This window comes from Ochotona curzoniae, unplaced genomic scaffold, assembly GCF_017591425.1.
Source record: "Ochotona curzoniae isolate NIBS_2020 unplaced genomic scaffold, NIBS_Ocur_1.0 scaffold_2587, whole genome shotgun sequence".
Classification (NCBI taxonomy): domain Eukaryota; kingdom Metazoa; phylum Chordata; class Mammalia; order Lagomorpha; family Ochotonidae; genus Ochotona; species Ochotona curzoniae.
Window position 1 is genome coordinate 26,756,770 of NW_024467096.1, and position 21,863 is coordinate 26,778,632.

The 21,863-nt window shown below is 39.4% G+C and overlaps 1 protein-coding gene across 1 annotated transcript in view; it reads left to right on the forward strand.

The window, feature by feature from the left end:
• Nucleotides 1-16,852, forward strand: part of SPATA16 (spermatogenesis associated 16) — a 205,164-nt gene extending 188,312 nt beyond the window's left edge. The window contains exon 11 of the mRNA XM_041002591.1: nucleotides 16,730-16,852. Coding sequence (XP_040858525.1) covers nucleotides 16,730-16,852 — 123 coding nt within the window. The remainder of the gene's footprint in view (nucleotides 1-16,729) is intronic.
• Nucleotides 16,853-21,863: the final 5,011 nt, after the last annotated feature.

The following is a 21,863-nucleotide window of genomic DNA, read 5'->3' on the forward strand; positions in this document are numbered from 1 at the left end:
AATGAACCATAGGACATCTTCCATTTTGTGTTGAAAGTAGAATTATTAACACAGAGTTCAGAGAAATAGACGTGTAGCTCATTCAGTCATTTGTAGATAACTTATTCTACCTTGTGTCTTTTGGCGAAGTGAAAAAAGAAAAGAACTTTTACATGTAGTTCTAAAGGAAGATGTGGGATGTTTGTTATTGTTATTTTCTTAAAATGGTGCATGTGAATAGGGGCACAAGACTGACATCTCAAATATACCCAAACTTCGTTAAGTTTAAATACACCAGTATTTCTTGGCATCATCAGAACTATGCAGAATATGTACACTCCACTGAAATGAATTTCTGCAGGAAAAAAAAAAGTTCATGGAGAGACAGTGAAGTAATTAGACTCTTAGATTGGAGAGATCTTCTCCTAAAGATAAAATAGCATTAGGTCAATCTTACAGAATTAAAAGGAATTTGAGAAACTTTATCCTACCAAGGACATGTACAGAAAGTAGGTCCCTCAGTTTTACAAAGGTAAATTCACTTTATTATGTGGAAGAAGACAGCTAGGAACAACTAAACACAGAGATTCAATAAATCTAAGTGGCTGATTCCAAAATGTGGCTATCGTAAACAATGTTATAAGCACGGTGATGTAGGTATGTATCTCTTCTATACTGTGCGTTCTATTCTTCGGGTTTGTATCAAATAGTCATATTGCTGGACCATATGACAAATATATCTCTAATCAACATACATGTCCATCATCAGATGAATGGATAAAGATAATGTGGTACATACATGCAATAGAACATTATTCAGCCATTAAAAAGAATGACATTCTACCATTTGCAGCAAAATGTTTGCAATTGGAGGATATCGTGCTGAATTAAAAATGAGAAACAGAAAGACAAATATCACATTTCCCTTATTGGGGGAGCTAAAATTAAAAGAGAGAGAGCGAAAGCAGAAAAAGAAGTATCAATGTGTCAGTATTGTTGCAAATACAGCTTTCTGAAACGTTGCTTTATACCTTTGTCAAACCAATGATTGAGCATGTTCTAGTACTATGATTGTAGTAATCCATGATTACTGTACAATTTACTATAAGAATGAAATGTTCATTCTTCTATTCAATTACTATTTATCGCCATTGTCTGTGGTTTCCACTAAACTAGGGTTTTGTTGCTTTTTACTTGTTAAATTTCTGATTCAGTGCAAGATTACTGTAATGTAAATTTAAAAAATAACTTAAAAGAGACTGGGAGAAAAAGAGAAGGAAGGAAGGAGTAAGACAGAGAAGGGCAGGGAGAGAAGGAGGACGGGAATATCACTATGTTCTTAGAATTGTATCTATACACAACACTGAATCTGTTAAAAACTGGTTTTAATTTTTTAAAGTTTTTGAAGGGGAAAATTAATAGGAACAAAATAAATAAAAAGTGAATCTTCTTAAAATACAGGCATTTTAAAAGTATATTTTTAAAATCCATGTTACTTGTGCACATTTGGCCCAGAGGTTAAATCACCACTTGGGACAGCTTCATCCCATTTCACAGTACCTGATTCAAATCCCAACTGCTCTGCTTCTGATATAACTACCAATTAATCCATACTCAGGGAGGTAGCAAATCATGACTTGGGTACTTGGGTCCCTGTTACTGACGTGGAAAATACACCTTGAGCTCCCTGCTCCTGGCTTCAGTCTGACACAGCTCTGGGTATTGCAGGCATTTGAGAGTGAACCAACGGATTGAATCTCCCTCTCCCCCACTCCTTCTCTTTTTCTCCTGCTTTTCACAACAAAGTGAAAAATGTAAATCTAACTGCTTTGACACCCTTCATAGAGCCCATTGACTTGTGGGCATATGGAATAGATATGCTTTTTCCTACTCATCCCACCACATGTAACTGAAATCCCTGATAGTGTGTGTAAACCAAATACATTAGGACACAGAATGGAAAACGAAAATTATATAGGATGAGGAGAATCAAAATTATGCAGTAATGAGATCACTAATTTTTTTTTGTCCCATTTTTCCCATACTCGGAACTGAAAAGCCAAAGAGCTCAGGGCAGTGAGGATAAAAACCCTTCCCAGAAAGCCCTTTTCACATGTACTAAGTTCTAGGGAAGGGAAAGCATAGCAAAACAGAAAATTCTTAAGTGAACAAAGATCTACTGCAGCCCAATGGCTTGGTGGAAAATGATGGTTGCACCCCCACTACGTAGGAAATGGCCAATTGGAGCATTAGCCTTCTATCCTCACCACGCCACACCAAGGAGTACCTGTCTTTCCACCTTACCAGAGTAGTATCAGAGAAGACTAAAACTGAATTTCCTGTCCTATCCAGAGGTAAGTCTCCTCTCTTTCCACTCTTGCTAATATGGTATGGAAGAGGCCCAGTAGAGACGATTTTCATCACCTACCTATGGTGAGTCTACCCTCACAATGCATTATTAGTGGTGACCACAAGAGAGGCAGTAATGGCGATCGCCTACTCCTGCAGGCCAGTGCAGGATCAGTGAAAACCTTTTGAAGAGCTTCAACTCTTAACTCTTGCCTAGAAGAACAGAAAAGCCTCTCCCTCATGTTCAAGCAGACTGCCCAGGGAAGCCAAACGCGTGTCCCCAGTGGACATAGCAAAACAATGCTCCAGCTTCCACTACCAGAAAAATCTGGTTAAACCAGAATATTTAAATAACATCTACAACCTCATAACAGAATATCCACAATATTCAGAGTTCAACCAAAGATCACTTATCACACCAAGACCTAGAAAGGTCTTGAATGCTGTGAAGAGATACAATCAGTTTGTGCCAACATGCAGACATTAGAAACATTGGAATTTCCTGAAAAATATTTTAAATCAGCCATCATGAAAATTGTCTAAGGAGTAATTGTAAACACATTGAAATGGAAAAATCATTTCAACACATATATTTGAAGTGCCAGTGAAGAAGCAGAGGATATAAAGAATAACTAAAAAAGAAATTTTAGAATTAGAACAGTAAACTCAATGGATGGACTTGGCAGCAGTAAAGAAAGGACATAAGGGAAAAATGGTTAATATTGAGATGAAGTTAGGACAGTAGAAATTACCCAATCTGAACAACAAAGCAAAAACAAACTTAGTAGGAAGCAGGGACAGGAGTCAACAGGTCCACTATGATCTCTGGCACCATAAGAACAGATCTAATATTTCTGCCAATGGAGTTCCCAAAAGAGTAAAAATGAGCAGGATTGGAAAGGTAGTCAAGAAAAATCTGGCTTAAAACCCCAAATTTGGCAAAAAAAAAAAAAAAAAAAAACACAGGTAACTTGAATTTCAAAAAGGTAGCCAAGCAGGGAAAACTAAAAAAAAAAAAAACTAAAAAAAAAAAAAAATACACACCAGGGCATATTATAGTCAAACTTCTAAAAACTGAGTATTGCAAGAGAAAAATAAAAAAACCTTGAACGTGGCAAGAGAGGAGCAATGCATTACCCACAAGAGAAAAGCAATTTAAATGACAGTGGCTTTGTCATAAGAAAATATGAGGGCCAAAAGTAACTGACACAATATTTTTCAAGTACTGAAAGAAAAGAATTGTCAACACAGTGGAATACCCAACAGAAAGCTCTTTCAAGAATGAGGAGAAAATGAAAACATTCTCAAATGAAGGAAACTTAAAGAATCTGTCACCAGTGATCCTATGTTAAAAGAATGATGAATAGAAAGAGAACAACAAAAGAAAGACCTTGAAATACTAACAAGATAAAAGAAATAGTAAGAAAAAATATGAAAAAACAACAACCCTTCTCTTTATTGCGTTTTATGAGGAAGGCATAAGTGACATTATATGATGTGATTCTAAATCCATGTAAAAGTAGTATTTAGGGTATTATAAGAAAGAAAAAAAAACATTAAAAGAAAGATAATTCTGCACTTTAATCAAGCATAAAATGTACTTGATCTTAGCCAAAAGGCAGAGAAGCAATCAAGCATAAAATGAAGATACCAAAGGCTACATTTAATACACAGTTTGAATGTATAAAATTATATATTCAAATATTTATACATATATATATATATATGTATACATGTAATTCAGCCAACCATGAATCAAATCATCTTTTTTAACTTTTTAAAAATTTATTCTGGGTTTTTTGAAACGGGGAGGTATATAGACAAACAGAGCTCCTATGCTCTCTGGTCTGCTCGCCAGATGCCCATGACAATCAGGGTTGGGTCAGGCTTACGCCAGGAACCAAGAGTGCGAGCAGGGTTTCTCACACAGGTGGCAGAGATCACCACTTGATCACTTGAGCCATCACCTGCTGTCCCTCAAGGTCACCACTAGCCAGAAGCTGGAATTCAGCTCATCCCTAAGACTAAACCCAGACACTCTGCTGTGGAATACAGGTACCGCAAATGCCATCTTCAACACTACGCCTTTTGCCCACTGCAGAATCACAACTATTTTTAATTTCATTTATACTAAACATTTACAGACCTATTTATCTTTATTATAATCCCTAAACAATGTAATATAGCAAGTATTTATATTTGTCATGTTAAATACACTAGAAAAGTGTAAAGAGATGCCTGTAGGTTAAGACATTAACATGACTTGAGCATATACAGATTCTGGTGTCCATAAGAGTCCTGAAGCTAATCCCACAAGGATATCAGAGAACAATTTGATCTTGGAACATACTAAACATACTGTAAGTCAATCAAAATAGATGAACAGGTGTTTAAGATACCCTTAAGATATCGGAGAAATTAAGTTTAAACAAAAAGAAAGGCAATCAAGATCCAGAGAATGCAAAAACTAAGATGATTCATCACTTATCAAAAATTAACCTTCCATAGTATGCCAACTAACAAAGATTGGCAAAATGGATTTCAATATAGTATGAGTCTACTATACCTGGCACAGATTCACTTCAAATTTCATATAAAATGTGAAAAACTATATTATGTAGAATAAATAAAAGGAAGACAGCAATAGCTAAAGTAATATCAGACAAGGTAGACTACCAATGAAATTACAAGGGACAGCGAGGTATCTTCTACAATAATAAAGGGTCAATCCACCAAAAAGACATCGCAGTGCTAAATGTGTGTACAGCCAACAGAACTAGCAAAATGTATGAAGCAAGTTCCATAGATCTAAGAAGTAGAGAGGTCTGATTATTGCAGTAGGAAATTTCAACTCCTCATTCTCAACAGCTGGTAGAAAAACAAGAGAACAACAATGATATAAAAATGAATACCACCATCAGCCAACAGGATCTAATGAGCGTTTATAGAACATTCCATCCACCAACAGCAACACACACATTTTTGTCACGTGCCCTGGGAACGTGTGCCAAAATAATACAGATCCTGCATCATTAAAACAGCTCAACAATTTTGAAAACTGAAACCATAATAAATGTGTCCTGTGACAACACTGGATCCAAAATAGATTCAAAAACAGAAAAATAACGGGAAAATCTTGAATAATGCCAGAAAGATAACAGGAAAATCTTGAATAGTGCATGGGTTAAAAAAAAAAAAGAAAAAGAAACAGAAAGAAATCTCAAGGGAAATGGAGAGCTGCATTGAACTGTATGAAAATGAAAATACAACGTATCAAAATGTATGAGCCACAGCTGAAAAGGAACTGAAAGAGAAACTTCCAGCATCTAGTGCATGTATTAAAAAATGTAAAAAAAAATCTCAAATCAGGAACTGAATGACCTCCTTAAAAACTTAGAAAAGTAAAAGCAAGCAGAAAAAAAAAGAAAAAAGACAAATACTAGAAATTAATGAAACATAAATTTGAGAAAAAAACAGTGCAACAAAGACTGGCTTTTTGAGCAGGTCAGTGACATTTGTAAGCACCTGGGCTAATGAGAGAAACAAGGAGAAGGCACAAAAATCAGCAATATCGGTAATGACGTAGGGTATCGCTGCAGTTATTAAAAGGATAAAGGAGTACTCCAGAAATTATACATACATACATTTTACAACTCAAGTGAAACGCATCAGTTCCCGCCAAAAATACAAACTACCACAACCCATCCAATACAAAATAATTAGAATACCCTTCCTTCAGGAAAATCAGGTGTACCAGAAGTTGCCACCAAAGGCTGAAGGAACCTCAAGACCAAGGAAAGAGGCAAACACATCTAAGAATTACACAGAATATAACGTGTTGGGTGATGTAGGGGTGAAAGTGTGATCTTGGGCAACCACAAGGCAGATAGAGCTTCACAACTCAGGACCATAAAAAGGGTTACATATACTAAGCCAAGCAAAGGTGTCCAGAACGTTCCTAAACTTTCCAATAAACAATAAATGCTGGAATCATCCAGATATCAAGTGCCCAGTACAAAATGAAGCTAATCACTTTAACAGCCTTAACCTACACGCAAATGTTTATTGGCAGCTTATTACCTGAAGTATAAAATTTTAAATCTGGGTGTCTTTCAAAGAGTAAATGGTTAAGCAAAAGGATACATCCACACCCTCATGGAACACTGCTGAGTACCAAAAACAAATTTATTGCTATTCACTCCCTGCAGTGTGGCAGCTGTGGGGGTTACCCCAGCAAGACCGGACCCAATGCCAGACTCAGGCCAAAATCACTGCCACCAGGCAGTGGCCAAGTCCTAGGCTTCCTCCAGGCGTGAGAGAGCTCTTCCCTCAGGGTAAGAACACCATGAGGGAAACTTGGAAACTGGATTAAGGCCCTGGCTCCATCCTGCTGCTAACACCCTTTGGCAGGAAGAGTTTGAGCAGTGTTCAGTCATGGAGCTGGGGCAAAAGGAGGCCCCTGCAGTGTTGTGACTGTCGGAGAATGCCCCACCAGGCCAGACCCATTGCTGGGACTCAGGCCAAAGTCACTGCCAAATCACAGTGACTGGATCTTAGGCTTTGGGTGGCCAGTGTATCTATTTGGTGCCAGGCTCTGCCTACTGGCCGCCCGGTGACAACTTTTTTAGGTATGTAATTGCTGCCTAGGATCATCCATGGATAAAGACAGTGTGAGTGTAGGTGAGGGATGAATTCTGAGTGATTCCCAGCAACAGGGTCACAGAACATTCTGGCAAGCATAAGGACTGAGACCTGGTGGCTTGGAGAGAGTCCATAAACCCAAATGGGAATCCTGAGATGAGCTGTTAGTGTAGAACATCAATGACTACCACACACCAGTCTACACAAAAAGTATGGATGGGGACCTGTCTGGCAGGGCTAGTTACAGTACCTGACTGAGTGGTGAAACAGTGACGATCACACTTGGCAGGATGAAGACACTAACCAGCACAAAAGAGAACCAGGTCTGGGAGTAGATTCTGTGGGGGAAGTGTGGGCTGAACCCTGTGGAAATACAAGTCCTGCTGGTTAGCTCGTGCACTGGAATGGTGATGGGCTTGAGCTAGATTTCCATGGAATCTGCTATCACTTATGGGTAAAGGAACCAACAAGAGTTTGGGCAAGTCAAGGCAGCAGCACCTGAATATGCATCCTAAACAGGATATGGGGTAGGCCAAGCTGCACCTCGAAGAGGGAGGACTTGGCAGAGCCAAGCAAACCTCAACTCACAGGGAAGAACAGAAATCAGGATGGAGCACAGGTCATGCCAAGCTAGGCTCTTTCACCGACTGGTCTGCATGAGCAAGGGATACTAGGCCACAGCATCAAAGGCAAAACCTGAGACAGGTGAGGGGCTCAGCCAACTGGGTCAGAACAACCACTGGCATGCAAGTAATCTAGGGCTGAGAATAGGCTCTGTTGAGGAGCCATGAGAGTACACCCTTGCTGGGTTGGGATTCCCACGGAGGGGGCGGGGGCTGGAGTGGGGGCTGCATTCTTGTCTGGATATGGCTGCAATCTCCCTTGGCACAAGTGTGAACTGGGACTGGGTATACACAACCAGGCTAGAAGCCAACACCTTCTGGTGCTCTGGAGAACCCGGGTAGATGTAGTGTGGACTGGGCTTGGTCTCTGCCCCTACTGAGTCATGTGTGAGCAGTGTCTGGGTATGGACAAGCCTTGGCTGGGCTGAAACATCCAACAGTAAGAACCAGAATGGAATGAAAGCCAGCAAGGAAAGGCCACTGTTCCCACCAGGACAGGAGGTAGACTGCATAAGGCTGGTCCATGGAACCACCAGTATGCACAAGAGCTGGCATAGGGAGAGGTTCTGATGGAGGAGCTTGGGAAACGCCTCTGTAGGGACACAGTCCCTGCAGATGAGCACAAGAACCATGATAGGAAGTAACCCAGACCAAGCCAGAGAAAAATACCCACCAGCATACATTTGGCATAGGTCAGGGGCAGACCAGGCTGAACCAGTTCACATCACCCGCTAGCAAATCCGAGCACCAGAATAGAGTGTGGGTCGGGCCAGGTTCAGTCGCAACACAAACCAGTGCACATTATGGAATGCCAAGGTGAGGTAAGCCAGACCAGATGTGGCCACAGTGCCCAAACAGCACATGTGAGAACCAGGGAGGGAGGGGGCAAAGCCGGCAGGGGGAATGTGAGCTCCCCTGCTAGACAGCCACTCCCACTGGAGAGCATAGGTTACGATGGGGGCAAACCAGACCAGCAGGGCTACAACACCTGTAGGCCTCATATGAGCTAGATCAGGGAAAGCCAGCTTGGGCTGACTGTTCCAACTGGTGCAAGCAAAAATTAGAGTGGGTGAAGGTTGGTTGGGCTTTGCCACAGCATCAGCTGGCACAGGTTGGCACTGGGGGCTAAATCTGTCAAGTTCAACTCCAGAACCACCTGGAGAGTGCATAATCAGGAAGTAGAAGTGGCCTAGTAGGGAGATAGTGGGCACCTCTCTCTTGGGTTACCACTCCCACTGGAAAGCATGAAAACCAGGACAGGGGCAGAAATGGCCAGACAGAAAGACACCCACCAGTAAGTGTGTGGGCTGGATAATAAGGCTGGTTGGGTTGAACTAAGCTTCAATGCCCATTGACACGTACGAGAGCTAAATGGGATGTGGGACAGACTGAACAAGTCTGTGGTGCATAGTTGCAAACATGGGAACCAGGGTAGGGGGCAGGCCTGGTGAGGGCTACAGGAGTCTCCCCGACTAAGCTGCAGCTCCCACTGGTTTGTGTGAAGGCCAAGTATGAAGTGGGCAGGATCGGGCTGGATTGCAACACTCATTGGTTCGCGTGGGTGACAGGGCTGGAAACAGAACTGACATAGCAATTGCAATGACCAGCATGTGCATAAGCTGATTGGATCGATGGACATGACTGGACTGTGTATTAGCAAGCACTCACAAGAATCAAGTCTGGAATCACCTCAGGAAAAGTTTCTTTCGAGATCCTTTCAACTGAACTGCTGATCTCAGAACCTCAACCATGAAGACATTATTTCAGCCAGTGGATTCTGAAGAGATTTCATCGTGCTTGGAATGGCAAGATTGGCAGCAATTCAGAACTGTTGAACTATCGAAACTGCTTGAGCAAGGACCCTCGGAGCATGCCTCACATCTGAGACCTGGGATGGGTGGGAGGCTTCTCCCTTTGTTTCTCCTCTGACCCCAGATACATGGGGAAAATTTATGATATTAGTGTGGAAACAATGGTATCACCCATTTTCCTATAGCCCTTGACCCATTGTACCTAATCAACTATGTAAGATTATAAACAATAAATAAATTTTTAAAAACAAATTATTGCTATTCAAGATACCTAAATCAATCTCTAGGGAAATATGATTCTTTTAAGATAATCTTAACTGTCCAAAGAAAATGATTAATGGCTGCCAGAGGTTGTATCTTGAGTGTACTGATGTTAGTATCTGGTTCTGGTTTTCTATAGTTTTGCAAGTATTATTGTAAAGAGAAACTGGGTAAAAAAATATGGAAGTTCTTCCTTTAGTATTTCATACTGATGTCTGCAAATTTACAATCATCTCATATGAGGAAGTTTATTTTAAAAAATCTATTTATTTGCAAGGCAGAGTTAAAGAGATTGGGAGCCATAGAGATAGGTCTTGCAACTGCTGGTTCATTCCCCCATAGTGATGCAGCAGCAGGACTGGGCTAGACAAAAACCAGAAGCCAGCAGCTTCTTCCAGATCTCACATGGGTGAAGGGACCCAAGCACTTGGGTCATCTTCCACTGCTTTTCCCAGTCACATTAGCAGGGAGCTAGATCAAAAGTAGACCTAGTGCCCATGTAGGGCAGTGGCATTGCAAGGACAGTTTTATCAGCTATGCCACAATGTCTACCCCAGTTTAATTTAATAGTATAAAGAAATTATAATCTCAATTTAAAATTTCAGATGAATTGTGCCGTTAAATGTTTAAAATGTGTTTAAAATACACACACACACACACACACACACACACACACACAGTACCTTCAAGATGTAACAGCAAAATCTCAAAGCCTGGGTAGTTTTTAGGCAACAGATCAATTTTTTCTCACAAGTCTAGAGGCTGGGAAGTCCAAAGTCAAGGTCCCAGCAGACTTGAAGTTCAGTAGGGCATGAGTTCTGCTTCATGAAAGGCATCATCTAGTTGCATCTTTGCCTAGTGGAAGCACTAAACAAGTTTCCTCGGCCTCCTGAGGTCTTCACCCACATGGTTTCATTACCTCCCTAAGACTCCAACTTTTAATGCTATAGTGTTGGAAATTTGGATTTCACCATAAATATCTGGGACAGAGACAGACATTCAGATCATAGCACATGGTTTCCTGAACAAAATGACAGCAGAGCTTTACACAGCTTTTAAAAGTAATGGTTGTGGGCCCTGCGTGGTGGCCTAGCGGCTAAAGTCCTCTCCTTAAACACACCAGGATCCCATATGGGCACCGGTTCTAATCCCAGCAGCCCCACTTCCCATCCAGCTCCCTGCTTGTGACCTGGGAAGGCAGTTGAGGACAGCCCAAAACCTTGGGACCCTGCACGTGCGTGGGAGACCTTGAAGAGCTCCTGGCTCCTGGCTTTGGATAGGCACAGTACCAGCCATTGTGGTCACTTGGAGAGTAAATTATCGGACAAAAGATCTTTCTGTCTCTCCTTCTCTCTGTATATCTGACTTTGCAATGAAAGCAAATAAATCTTTTTTAAAAATTAAAAATAAATAAATAAAAAGAATGGCTGTTTTCTAATCAACCCGGCTCCAGTTATTGCAGCCACTTGAGGAGTGAATCAGCAGATGGAAGATCTTTCTGTCTCTCCTCCTCTCTATATATCTGCCTTTCCAATAAAATTAAGTAAATCTTTAAAAAATAATAATGATTGTTTAATTCTACACCAAGTATATTAAAAGCATGACCATTTTTGACATTTTTAAAATAAGCTGGTAACCTGGTATCTCAGAGCTTCATGTTGTGCTCTCATGACTAAAACATCAGACAACACAGCAAATTCACTTAAAGCAAAGGATAAATGTAAGGGCTTATTTCTAAGTACTAGTCAAAAGCTGAAGGAAACTTACTGTATTGAATTGTAGAAACAAATCTGTTTCAGAAACTAAGTTTGTTTTAGAAATTAATTTCAAGCCTATTTGAAAACAATTGTAATTCTAATATGAATTAAAATTCAAGCCATTTGGATGATAAATATTTAAAAGCATTTGGTCTGGAAATTAAACTGAAACATAGCAAAGAAACGAATGTTATCAAATGCACCATGGTGGAGTGAAATATCTGTTTTGCTAATAGGATAGTGGTCCCTACTGTTAATCACTAAAAAACACATTCTCATTCCAACGTCATATACGCTTGATTTTATTCCTCAGGAGCTTCTTGCTTTCTCAACCTCCTTTCTCATAAAAAAAATCTTTTAAAGATTTATTGTTTTTAAAAAAAGTCCTATAAATACAAAATTCCTGATGCATGAATATGCACAAGTAAACTTGTGTAAACCCATTAAATCCCCTTGCCTTGATATAAGGTCCAGTAGGAGACCCCCAATTAAAACCTAGAATCTTCCTTCTCAGTATAAACCATTCACTCAGTAATGCCTAATACCAGCTTCTTCTCACTGCTGCTATTGTCAAGAAACCACTCTGGTTTCCAATATGTGCACTAAGGCAGCGCTAGAGGCACCAACCAAGTAGGGACCATCAAACACTGGCAAAAGCAAACTTTGGAAATCATTGAAGTCATGTTGGAGGAGCAGATTAGAACTTAGTTGAGCTTCCTCTCACTTTATGACCTGGTCATTATATTCACTTGGTGGGATTAAGAGCAGAGTTGTGTAAACTAAATGCTTGTACAACAGAAATGTCTTGTTCTCCACTCTGCAGACCAAGACTTTGTGATCAAAGCGCATTCAAGGTTGATCTCTCCCGAGAGTTGTAAGAAAGAATCTGTCCTATGCCTCTCCCAAGATTCTAGTGACTGTGGCAATCTTTCCATACTTTGGCTTGTAAGAATATCATCCCAATCTTGATCTCCATTTTCATATGGAATTCTCCCTGGGAACATATCTGCCTCCAAATTCTACCTTTTCTTAAGAATGTCATCCATTTTTTTTTATTTATTTAAGGCCCACACTGATGACCCTATAGGTACTGGAGGTTAAGATATTTTGAGAGAGATTTAAGTGACATATATACACTATGGAATACTACTCAATTATAAAAAGAATGAAAATCTTGTCTTTTGCAACTAAATGGATGTATTTGAAAAACATTACGCTCAGTGAAATAAACCAACCCCAGAAAGACAAATGTCATGTGTTTTCCCTAATTTGTGATAATTAATACACAGAGCACAAAAATGTAATCTATAGATCCAAGAGTGACATTCTAGAACTTGACTATTGTGTACAAACTTTGCTTACGCTCAATGAGCAGGAGGGTTTTGCTTTTGTTGTTATTGTTGTTGCTTGTTATTATTATTAGCTACTTGCCATGTGTTGATATCTTTACCTAATGGGGTGTTAAAGCTGTGACTGTGAAGAGAAATGAAAACATGCTATTTTATAAACTAGGGGAAAATGAAATAAGGAAGGAGAAGGAGTATGAGTGGTATGTTCCAAAATCTTTAATTCAATATCCCTGATATTGTCCATTTTATATAAATAAATTTGTCAAAAAATAAAATTCAAAAGAGATTGATGGACATAACTCAACTCATAAAAGTAGAACTTGAATGTGGATTGAAAGTCCCTGGAACACTAGGTTGATAACTGTTTCCTTACTCTTTGATGTAGATTAGGACCAACAGCCATATGGTATGTCAAAACCTGTCCTCCTATTGGAACTTTAAGTTAATTTCAGTCATCAGACATTCCAGAATATGTAAGCTCATTTGCTCTGACATCCACATTTCTATACTGTCAAATCAGCATTTGACATGCATGTACAAAGCGAAATATTATCTGCCCATTTTGCAAACAGGAAAATTGGATCCAAAATAACCAGGCAACCTCTCTGATAATGTTATGCAGGTAGACTTTGGACCAAAAAGAGAACCTAATGAAGCCTCTGCTCAGAAATTTGCTCATTTCTTTCATCATAGACTTACATATTTCTTTGTGCTTTATTTTCCTAAAGGCTTTATAGAAATTCCTATCATTTGCAATCTGCTCTGTTTAGATATATGAATCTATTTTCTCCTCAGCCAGCATTTTTCTTTTCTTGCTTAAAAAAAATAAATAAATAAGAGCCAACTTTAATAAAAACATGTTGCAGCTCTCCTACACTTCAGTAAGCACAGAAGCTAAAATTGACTTACTTTGCTGCATACTGTGTCATTCATCTAATGGTATAATCTAAGGCAATAACCTCACATTTGAAAATGTGAATGTTCCTCTTTAGATCTAGTGTGAGTGCAAGTCATTGAATTTGATGACTGGGTGTGTCCTTGGAAAGCATCCATGCCTAACCTATCTCTATGCCAGATATTGGTGAAGACTGAAGCAAGCTCTGAAGGCCAAGTAACTTCCCTAGAATCTCAGTCAGAGTTATGAGACAAACCAAGAGCAGAGTTCAGTGCTCTCACAGACCCTTCATCCAATGCCCACAATAACTTGTTACCACTTTAGATTAAGAGTCTCAAAGCTATACCATGGTAATAGAATGATGGCATGTAACAGCTGCATTCATTTAATTTATAAGAGAAGAAGTAAGTCCTATGACATGTTTCATACCAAGCATTGCTTTGAATACAGAAATATCCAATGGTTTCTCTTTCCAAGCCTGTTATCAGAAATTGCATGATAAAGGCCTGACATCACCCTAGGTTCTAGAAATCAGGAACCACATGCATCTAGCATCTGCCCTTAAAGTCCAGATGAGAAGAAAGATATTATATTAATCATTACACACAATCAATTGAAATCACAATATGCAGAAATGCATGAGCTGGTGTGGGAATATGTTATTGAGCTACCAAACTACCCTGGATTATCAAGACGAACTTCCTTGAGGTTATGATGCTTAACCTCAAACCCAGAGTGTATGTGAGGGCTCTGAAGGACATGACCCACAGTATTAAGAAGATAAGAGTGCAGAGAACAATGTATGGCTGTGCAGACAACTGGAAATTTTATCATGCAACTAAATAGAAGGAATGATGTTAGACATAAAGATTCAAGTAAGACAAGATAGTCCAGATCTGACAGACCGTGTTAAGGATTTAGAAATCTATAAAAAGTACTTTAAATCAAAAGAAAATAAGACTGGATCTGTACTGTTGAAATAATCACTCCAGCTTCACTGTGAGATGGATTTGAAGAATGGTATGTAGACAGGCCAAGTAAGAAGTGAACTCACAGAACAGGTGCAACATGCACATAATATGAGTTCCAGCCCTCCAGGCTTCATTCAGCTGTGGTCTTTATTCCAAAGATTCATCTATTTTTTATTGGAAAGACAGACCATATTTACAGAGAAAAGGAAAGACAGAAAAAGATCTTCCATATGCTGGTTCACTGCCCAAGTAGCCACAATGGCTAGAGCCAAGCTGTTCTGAGGCCAGGAGCTAGGAGCTTCTTCTTTGTTTCCCATGCAGGTTCAGGGCCCAAGTCATCCTCCACTGCTTTCCCAGGCCACAAGCAGGAAGCCGGACGGGAAGTGGAGCAGTCAGGACAGAGTTGGCACCCATACGGGATCCATGTGCTTACAGATGAGGATTTAGCCATAGAGCCACCACACCAGGCCCCTTCTCTTTTAATGGAATGCAACCCAGTTGGTCAACATTGCTCTTAATAAACACAATTAAAATCAAAAAGTAGTGATCACTTAGTGGATATTTAAAAACAATTATTTTTCTGTCTCATTGAAGTAAGCCTTCTCTTGTTGCATAAGGATTATAGTTTCAAACTGTATCTGGGCTAATTGCAAGAATTCTAATTGTAGGGAACTTTGACTTTCAATCAGACATTTTTAGTGCAAATGACATGAGTCATCAACTCCACTGTTAAAATAATGATGAAGTGCCATCCATTATGTTCTTGTTGATTTTGTTCTACATTAATGTTTCCACTTTTTCTTATGGTGCAAATTGGAAGTCTGAATATATGAAATGTATAGATCAATGCACTAATTTTATAACAGGATATAAAATATTACATCAAATTATATTTATAATTCCTGCAATTACCAGACATCATAAACAGCAATATGCCTTTAAAAAAATGTACCTGAAGTGGATTTAAAAGGGTTTCCAAAAATAATTTATTTTTTCAAAAGTAAATTATCTTGTTTTCTTAAGCAAAGCAATCTGGAGTTTCTATCACCTGGTGTGATGTATAAGATCTAGACATATGAATAAATATTACCATTTATTATTCTCTTTTTGACAATCTGAATTATCCTTTGGGTATCATTCTTAATGGTAATCCAAGTGATTTAAAAGCAGACCTCAAATTTGCAAAATTGAAGTCATAAGTGCTTTTATCTTAACTAAATGATACCTTGAATAACAAGTAATCCAGTTTTGAGCTAACAACACAACAATGGTCTCTTTAGTGAATGATATTAGGCTGATACAATACACAGGTCTAGGAGTCAAGGTCAAATATAAACAGCTACATCTACTTTCATGATAGCCTAATTCAGCACATATGCAAACTTTTATACCATTTTTTTCAAACAGTATATAAGATAGTTAACCAACTGTTATTGAATAATTATCTCTTTGTAAAAGAAAAAACTGGTTAGTTGCTTTTTAAAAAGCTGCTTAGCTTTTTTTCCTCCAACAATTACTGCTTTGTATATCAGTATTTTACTTTTATTTCCCCTGTATATGAAGATTTTTAAAAATGAATTTTCTGAAAATTTCTTTTGATTTAAGGAAGAAATGGTTAATGGTAAAGCAGTTAAATTTTTTTTCATTTTCTCCTAATGTTTGCTAGGGACATACAGATGCAAAACACTTCACGTTTAGTCTAGTCGGGAGGAGGTGGGTGTGTTTTGAGAAAGGAGATGTTGGAAGGGAGAACTTACCCGGGATTAATTGTTCATCATCCACCTCTTCTTAGCATCCTTGGTTTCACTGCCTGTTGAGAACAGGGAGATGTTGACAGTCTCCATTTCCTTTCCAGAAGCAAAAGACTGAGCAGCAAAGCAAACTCACGCTTGCTTGCTTCATGTGCCTAAAACAGAAGGCCCTGGAATGGAAATAACAGAAAGCATCTACGTTAAACTCTTTTGGTCTCTGCTAGTTTTGCTCCAAAACAGACCAGCATTACCATTTAATTTTAAGTACCTCCTCGTTTGTACAAGGACACACAAGCCAGGAAACCACCAATAATTCTTATTTCGTTTGCTTATTTCTTCTAGATTGGACGAATTGAAGATTTCCTATACCAATTAGAGGACAGCTTCTTAAAAACCAAGAAACTGAGGACTGCTCGCAGGCAGAAAACAAAACTGAAGCGGCTTCAAATGGCGCAGCAAAGCTAGCCACCAGGGAGCAGGCACTCACACCAAGACATCCAAGAGAAGGAGGGAAAGGCGTCCATCTATGCTGACTGCAACAGCCAGATAAAAACGGCCTGTCATCAGAGGCAAGAGGTGCTACTTGCCTCTGTTCGTCTTCAGCAAAAACATCCTACACATCATTAATCTCAACTGGCAGCAATAAATGTTCTCAGCAAGTTTACTTGACTCTTGTTCAAATTTGTCTTGTTTAGTTAAACAGCTTATAAAATAGCCACTGCTGTCTCTCTTGCTTGTCTCATCCTTTCAAAAGTGCACCCATGGTGTCTCAGATCTGCCTAAGGATGCTTTTAGGTTACATCTGCATTTAAGTGTATACATTCAAAGTTATTCCTGCGCCATACACAGATCTGAATGGACAACGTAAATGAAGTTTCAAAGTATGAAATTGCTCATCTACTCTCTCAATCTTCATAGAGAGATTCGCATGGGATGTGGCTGATGTCACCAGTGAAGCTGATGTCAGACATTGTAGCCAAGTGGTTAAGCCACCGCTTAGGGTGCCCACATCCAGTGTCACAGTGTTTGAGTCAAGTTCTGAGTGCTTCACTTGGGATCTGATTTCCCATTAATATCCCTGAGAGACAGCAGATGATGACGCAGTGCTTGTGTTCCTGCTGACCATGTGAGAGACCAGGATGGAGTTCCCAGCTCCTGACGTCGGCCTGCCCGGCTGCAATTGTGACAGCTACTTGGGAACAGAACCAGCAGATGGAAGATCAATCTGTCTCTGTCTGTCTCTCCAACACTTCTCTTTCTACATTTCAAAGAGATCTTTTTTCAAATCTCTATGGATCCTTTCAATTAAATATACCTGCCCCTTAAGTTGCACAACACAAATGCACAGAGTTGACAAGGTAATTAGTCCATAGCTGTCACTTAAGACCTCAACTCACATCAACTGGCGGATTTCACAGTAGAGAGACCAGTAGAAACCCAGCTAGGTGGAAGAACACAATTTTTATCTCTGATTTTTAAATATTGATTTATTTGTTTTGAAGTCAGAGTTACAGAGGAGGAAAAAGGCACACACATATACAAACAAGGGGAGGGAGGTAGAGGGAAGGGAGAGAGGGGAAGGGGGGAAAGAGAGAGAGAGAGAAAGAGAGAGAGGGTCTTCCAACTGCTAATTCACTCCCTAAGTGGGTGCCATGGCCAGAGTGGACCAGGTCAAAGTCAAAGCAAGGAGCCTCATCTAGACCTCCCATGTTGGTGGAGGGTCCCAAACACTAAGGCCATGCCCTGCCACACTCCCAGGATACCAGCAGGAAGCTGATTGGAAGCAGAGCAGCCAGGACATATCCTGGCCCCAAAATAGAATTGGCATTTGTAGTATGGAGTTGCATTGCAAGCAGTGGCTTCACCTGTCACACCAGAATTTCAGCTTACATAATTTTATAAAATAGTGAGAAAGAAAAAAAAGAAAGAATCATTGTTGTGGAATATCATGTTAAACCACCTCTTGAGATGTCTACATCTAATAGAGAGACTGGGTTTGAGTCCTACCTTCAGATCTGATACAATGTCCTGCTAATGTTCATGTGGGAGACAACAAATGTCATTTCCTCCCACCACGCGAGGGACCCAGACAGAGTTCAAGTCTCCTCGTTTTCACTTGCCTTGACCCTGGCTGTTATAGACACTTTGGGAGTGAATCAGCAGAGGGAAGATCATGTGATCACTCTGTCTCTAATTCTCTTTGTGTATCTAGAGGGGGCGAAGAGGGGATGGACTAAGACCTTTAAAAAATAAACAAACAGAATTTTTATAGAACATTGATAATAACACTGAAAGAGAAATTATAGAATAGTGATGAAATATAGCTGAATACTTCTTTATGTGTTTATGAAAGAATCAATAAATAATTCAGTCTTAAAGTATGTTAGATTTGTACAATCATATATTATGAAATGCATTTTAAGGTTCTTAAGTGAATGTCAGGAACTGGTTACCATGGGAACCATTTTCTTAATTCTCTTACCTATATCAAATAGTCCCTTCTTTTCCACGCCATTCATTCAGAGAACCCCAGCACCTGCTCTTAGGTTAGGTATGAATAGAGAGGTTTTCAAGAAACTCCTTTTCATTTCTAAACTCACACTAACCCAGTATCTCTGTTCTGTTCTTGTGAAACTAGTAAAGTGTTTCTTTTAATGAACACTGGCATTGAGTCAAATGTGGGATTTTCACTAAATGGCTAAGCCTCCCATTTAAGCTGTCACCACCTCTGACCATTATCCAGGAATTCCCATCATTAAAAAATCCTCAAAATATCTCTAAGGAAGCAAAGTCCTGGAGTTTCATTTTAACTTGAATCATCCTGAAGCTTTGGTTTTCCAAAACAGTTTTATGTTCTATGAGTAATCAATGGTTTTGTTATTGAATTGGGATGCTAGTTGTTCCTGTTTGTTTCCTAGACAGCTTTTGAAAGACCTGCTGATGTTCAATAGTTGTTCAAATGCTTTACCTCTAGTCTGAAAGTTAGTCTTCTGTCCCTCCAGAGTGCCTAAAGGTTGTACCTGACAGCATTACAATTACAGCTAATATTTGATGGCCTTACTGTTTGGACACTTCCCCTAGACGCAATGCCAAGCGTCCGCTGATATTTTGGCTGTGACTTGCATGGCAGTCTGGTTCTAGTTTGTCCTAAGAAGAATTATGTCGAATATAAATTTGAGATTTCTCAAAAATTATTTTCAGGGTAAAAAAAATCAACATTCATAACTCTTCAACAAGTACTCTTTGATATTCTTCATAGATTCAGTGTCAATGCCATGAGAATAAATTGTGCTCATGGTTTCAGTGTGAATGCCAATAGCCTTGCATAACATAATTTACTATACCTGGCCTCCCTTTTCTTGTACCTTGTCTCAGAGGAAGGATTTGTAAAGCAATGTGGTATTAGTAAAAACAAAATCAACTAATACTAGAGAAAGAAAAAGTTAATGCAGTGCTTTCAGGATGCATATTTTATTTAACCCCCACTAAAATTTCAGCATGTATATACCCTCTTCAATGCACATATGCAGAAATCAAAATGCTAGGCCCATCCTCTTCTCATATATTCAAAATACAGTTGCTTGGCCCAGAACATCAATGTTCGCTGGAAGTTGATGAGAAATGCAGAATTTTCGGTTCCGCCCCAAATGTACTAAATCAGGATGAGCATATTTTAACAAGATCCCCAGTGATTTATATGCACACAAAATTTTGAGAATTGCTCCTTTATATTTCTTCCTTATATTTTTAAGACTCGCTTGGTTTATTTGATAGAGTTACAGAAAGCAAGAGAGAAAGCTAGTTCTCTCACCCATTGGTTCACTCCCCAAATGCACAGCACCCACAGGACACCAGGCTGAAGCCAAGGGCTTCGTCCACATCTCACACATTGAGCTGCCTACTGTTTCCCAGATTCATTAGCAGGGACTTGGATGGGAAGTGAGCAGCCAGGACATAAACCAGTATCCATATGGGATGAAGGCACTGCAATCAGCAACTTAATGTACTATGCTACCTGTTGTCTTCTCTCTTTTACTTTATTGGAATGTGTCTTCCTGTCAATTCAGAGCTAATTTGACACAGAAACAAAGTGTGTGTCCATTTGGGCACAAAGGAAAATGTCATAACATGATCATTCCAGCAAAGGCTTAAGTGCCAAAAGAACAAAACTGGAAACTTCAGTGACTTAAAAATACACACTCTCCTTTTCACTATTGTTGAAATAAATGCATTTTCCTTCAGTAACATTTCAAAGCCATTAAATGCAAACCAAAACACAAAATCGCATTTTGGCGAAATAGAAGTAATATGCATTTGATGAGCAGACCAAATTTTTGTGTTATCAATTATATACCTAAACAAATTTTAAATCCTTTCACAATCTCAACATCTGTTTTCTTGACATAATTTTCTATGTCCCTTTTGTGTGTGTGTGTGGATGCTTCTGCAAGGAGTGCAATACTCAGTTTGTCTCTAGTTTATCTCCAGTGCTGGGAGCAATTTGTCTTTCCAAACAACTAAACAGGTTCTTTCTAACAGAGTGACTAACACTGTGTATTCTGCTGTAAGAAATAGATCAAGTTCAGAAATTACACCTGCAAGGAAGAAATCTCAAAGGAGGATGCCCATGCCTAAATAAAAACTATGATTTCTGATCCACAACTGCATTTCTTCCAGGCACTTGCTCATTTTATCCTTTCTTGATTATTTCTGGAAATTTTGGTGTGGATTATTTTTCTCAGTTTCCTCCTTTCACATTTTACAAGCCTCTGGAAAGTGACAGAAACACTGTGACATAACTGGTACAGTTAGTCACATAGTTTTTCCCAAGTATTAATTTATGCTGCAATTGCTTTCTCTCGGATGCCCTGTATCATCAAGTAAATCCATTTTTACAGGGTTGGCACTGTGACTCCATAGGTTTATCCTGCACCCTGTGGCACCCACATCACAGACACCACTTCCTGTCCCAGCACTCCGCTTCCATGCCTGCTCTCTGCTTATGGCATGCCAGAGCAGGAGAGAATGACCAAAATCCTTGGAATCCTGCACATATGAGGCAAACTGGGGCTGGCTCCCGGTTTAGGATCAGCTCAGCTCTGGCCATTGCAGCCATCTGGGGAATGAGCCAGCAAATGCAAGATTACCTCTCTCTATGTCTTCTTTTCTCTCTAAATCTGTCTTTGAAATAAAAATAAATAAAGCTTTTTTAAAAACAAAACTTCATTTTTACACGTTCATAGGACAATCAATTGTTAATAGAATTATAGCATGACTACCTTATGCTAACTTTCCATATTTGCATATCAAAATTTGTTCTTGGTATCAAATTAATCCAGTGCCCATGATTACTGTGAAACCGTCGGAGGAAGAGACTGCAGACAGCACACTCCGTCACTCACTCCAACTCGCCCTCCTCCTCTTCGTTGACCCATTTTCCTATAGCCCTTGACCCTTTCTACCCTAATCAACTAAG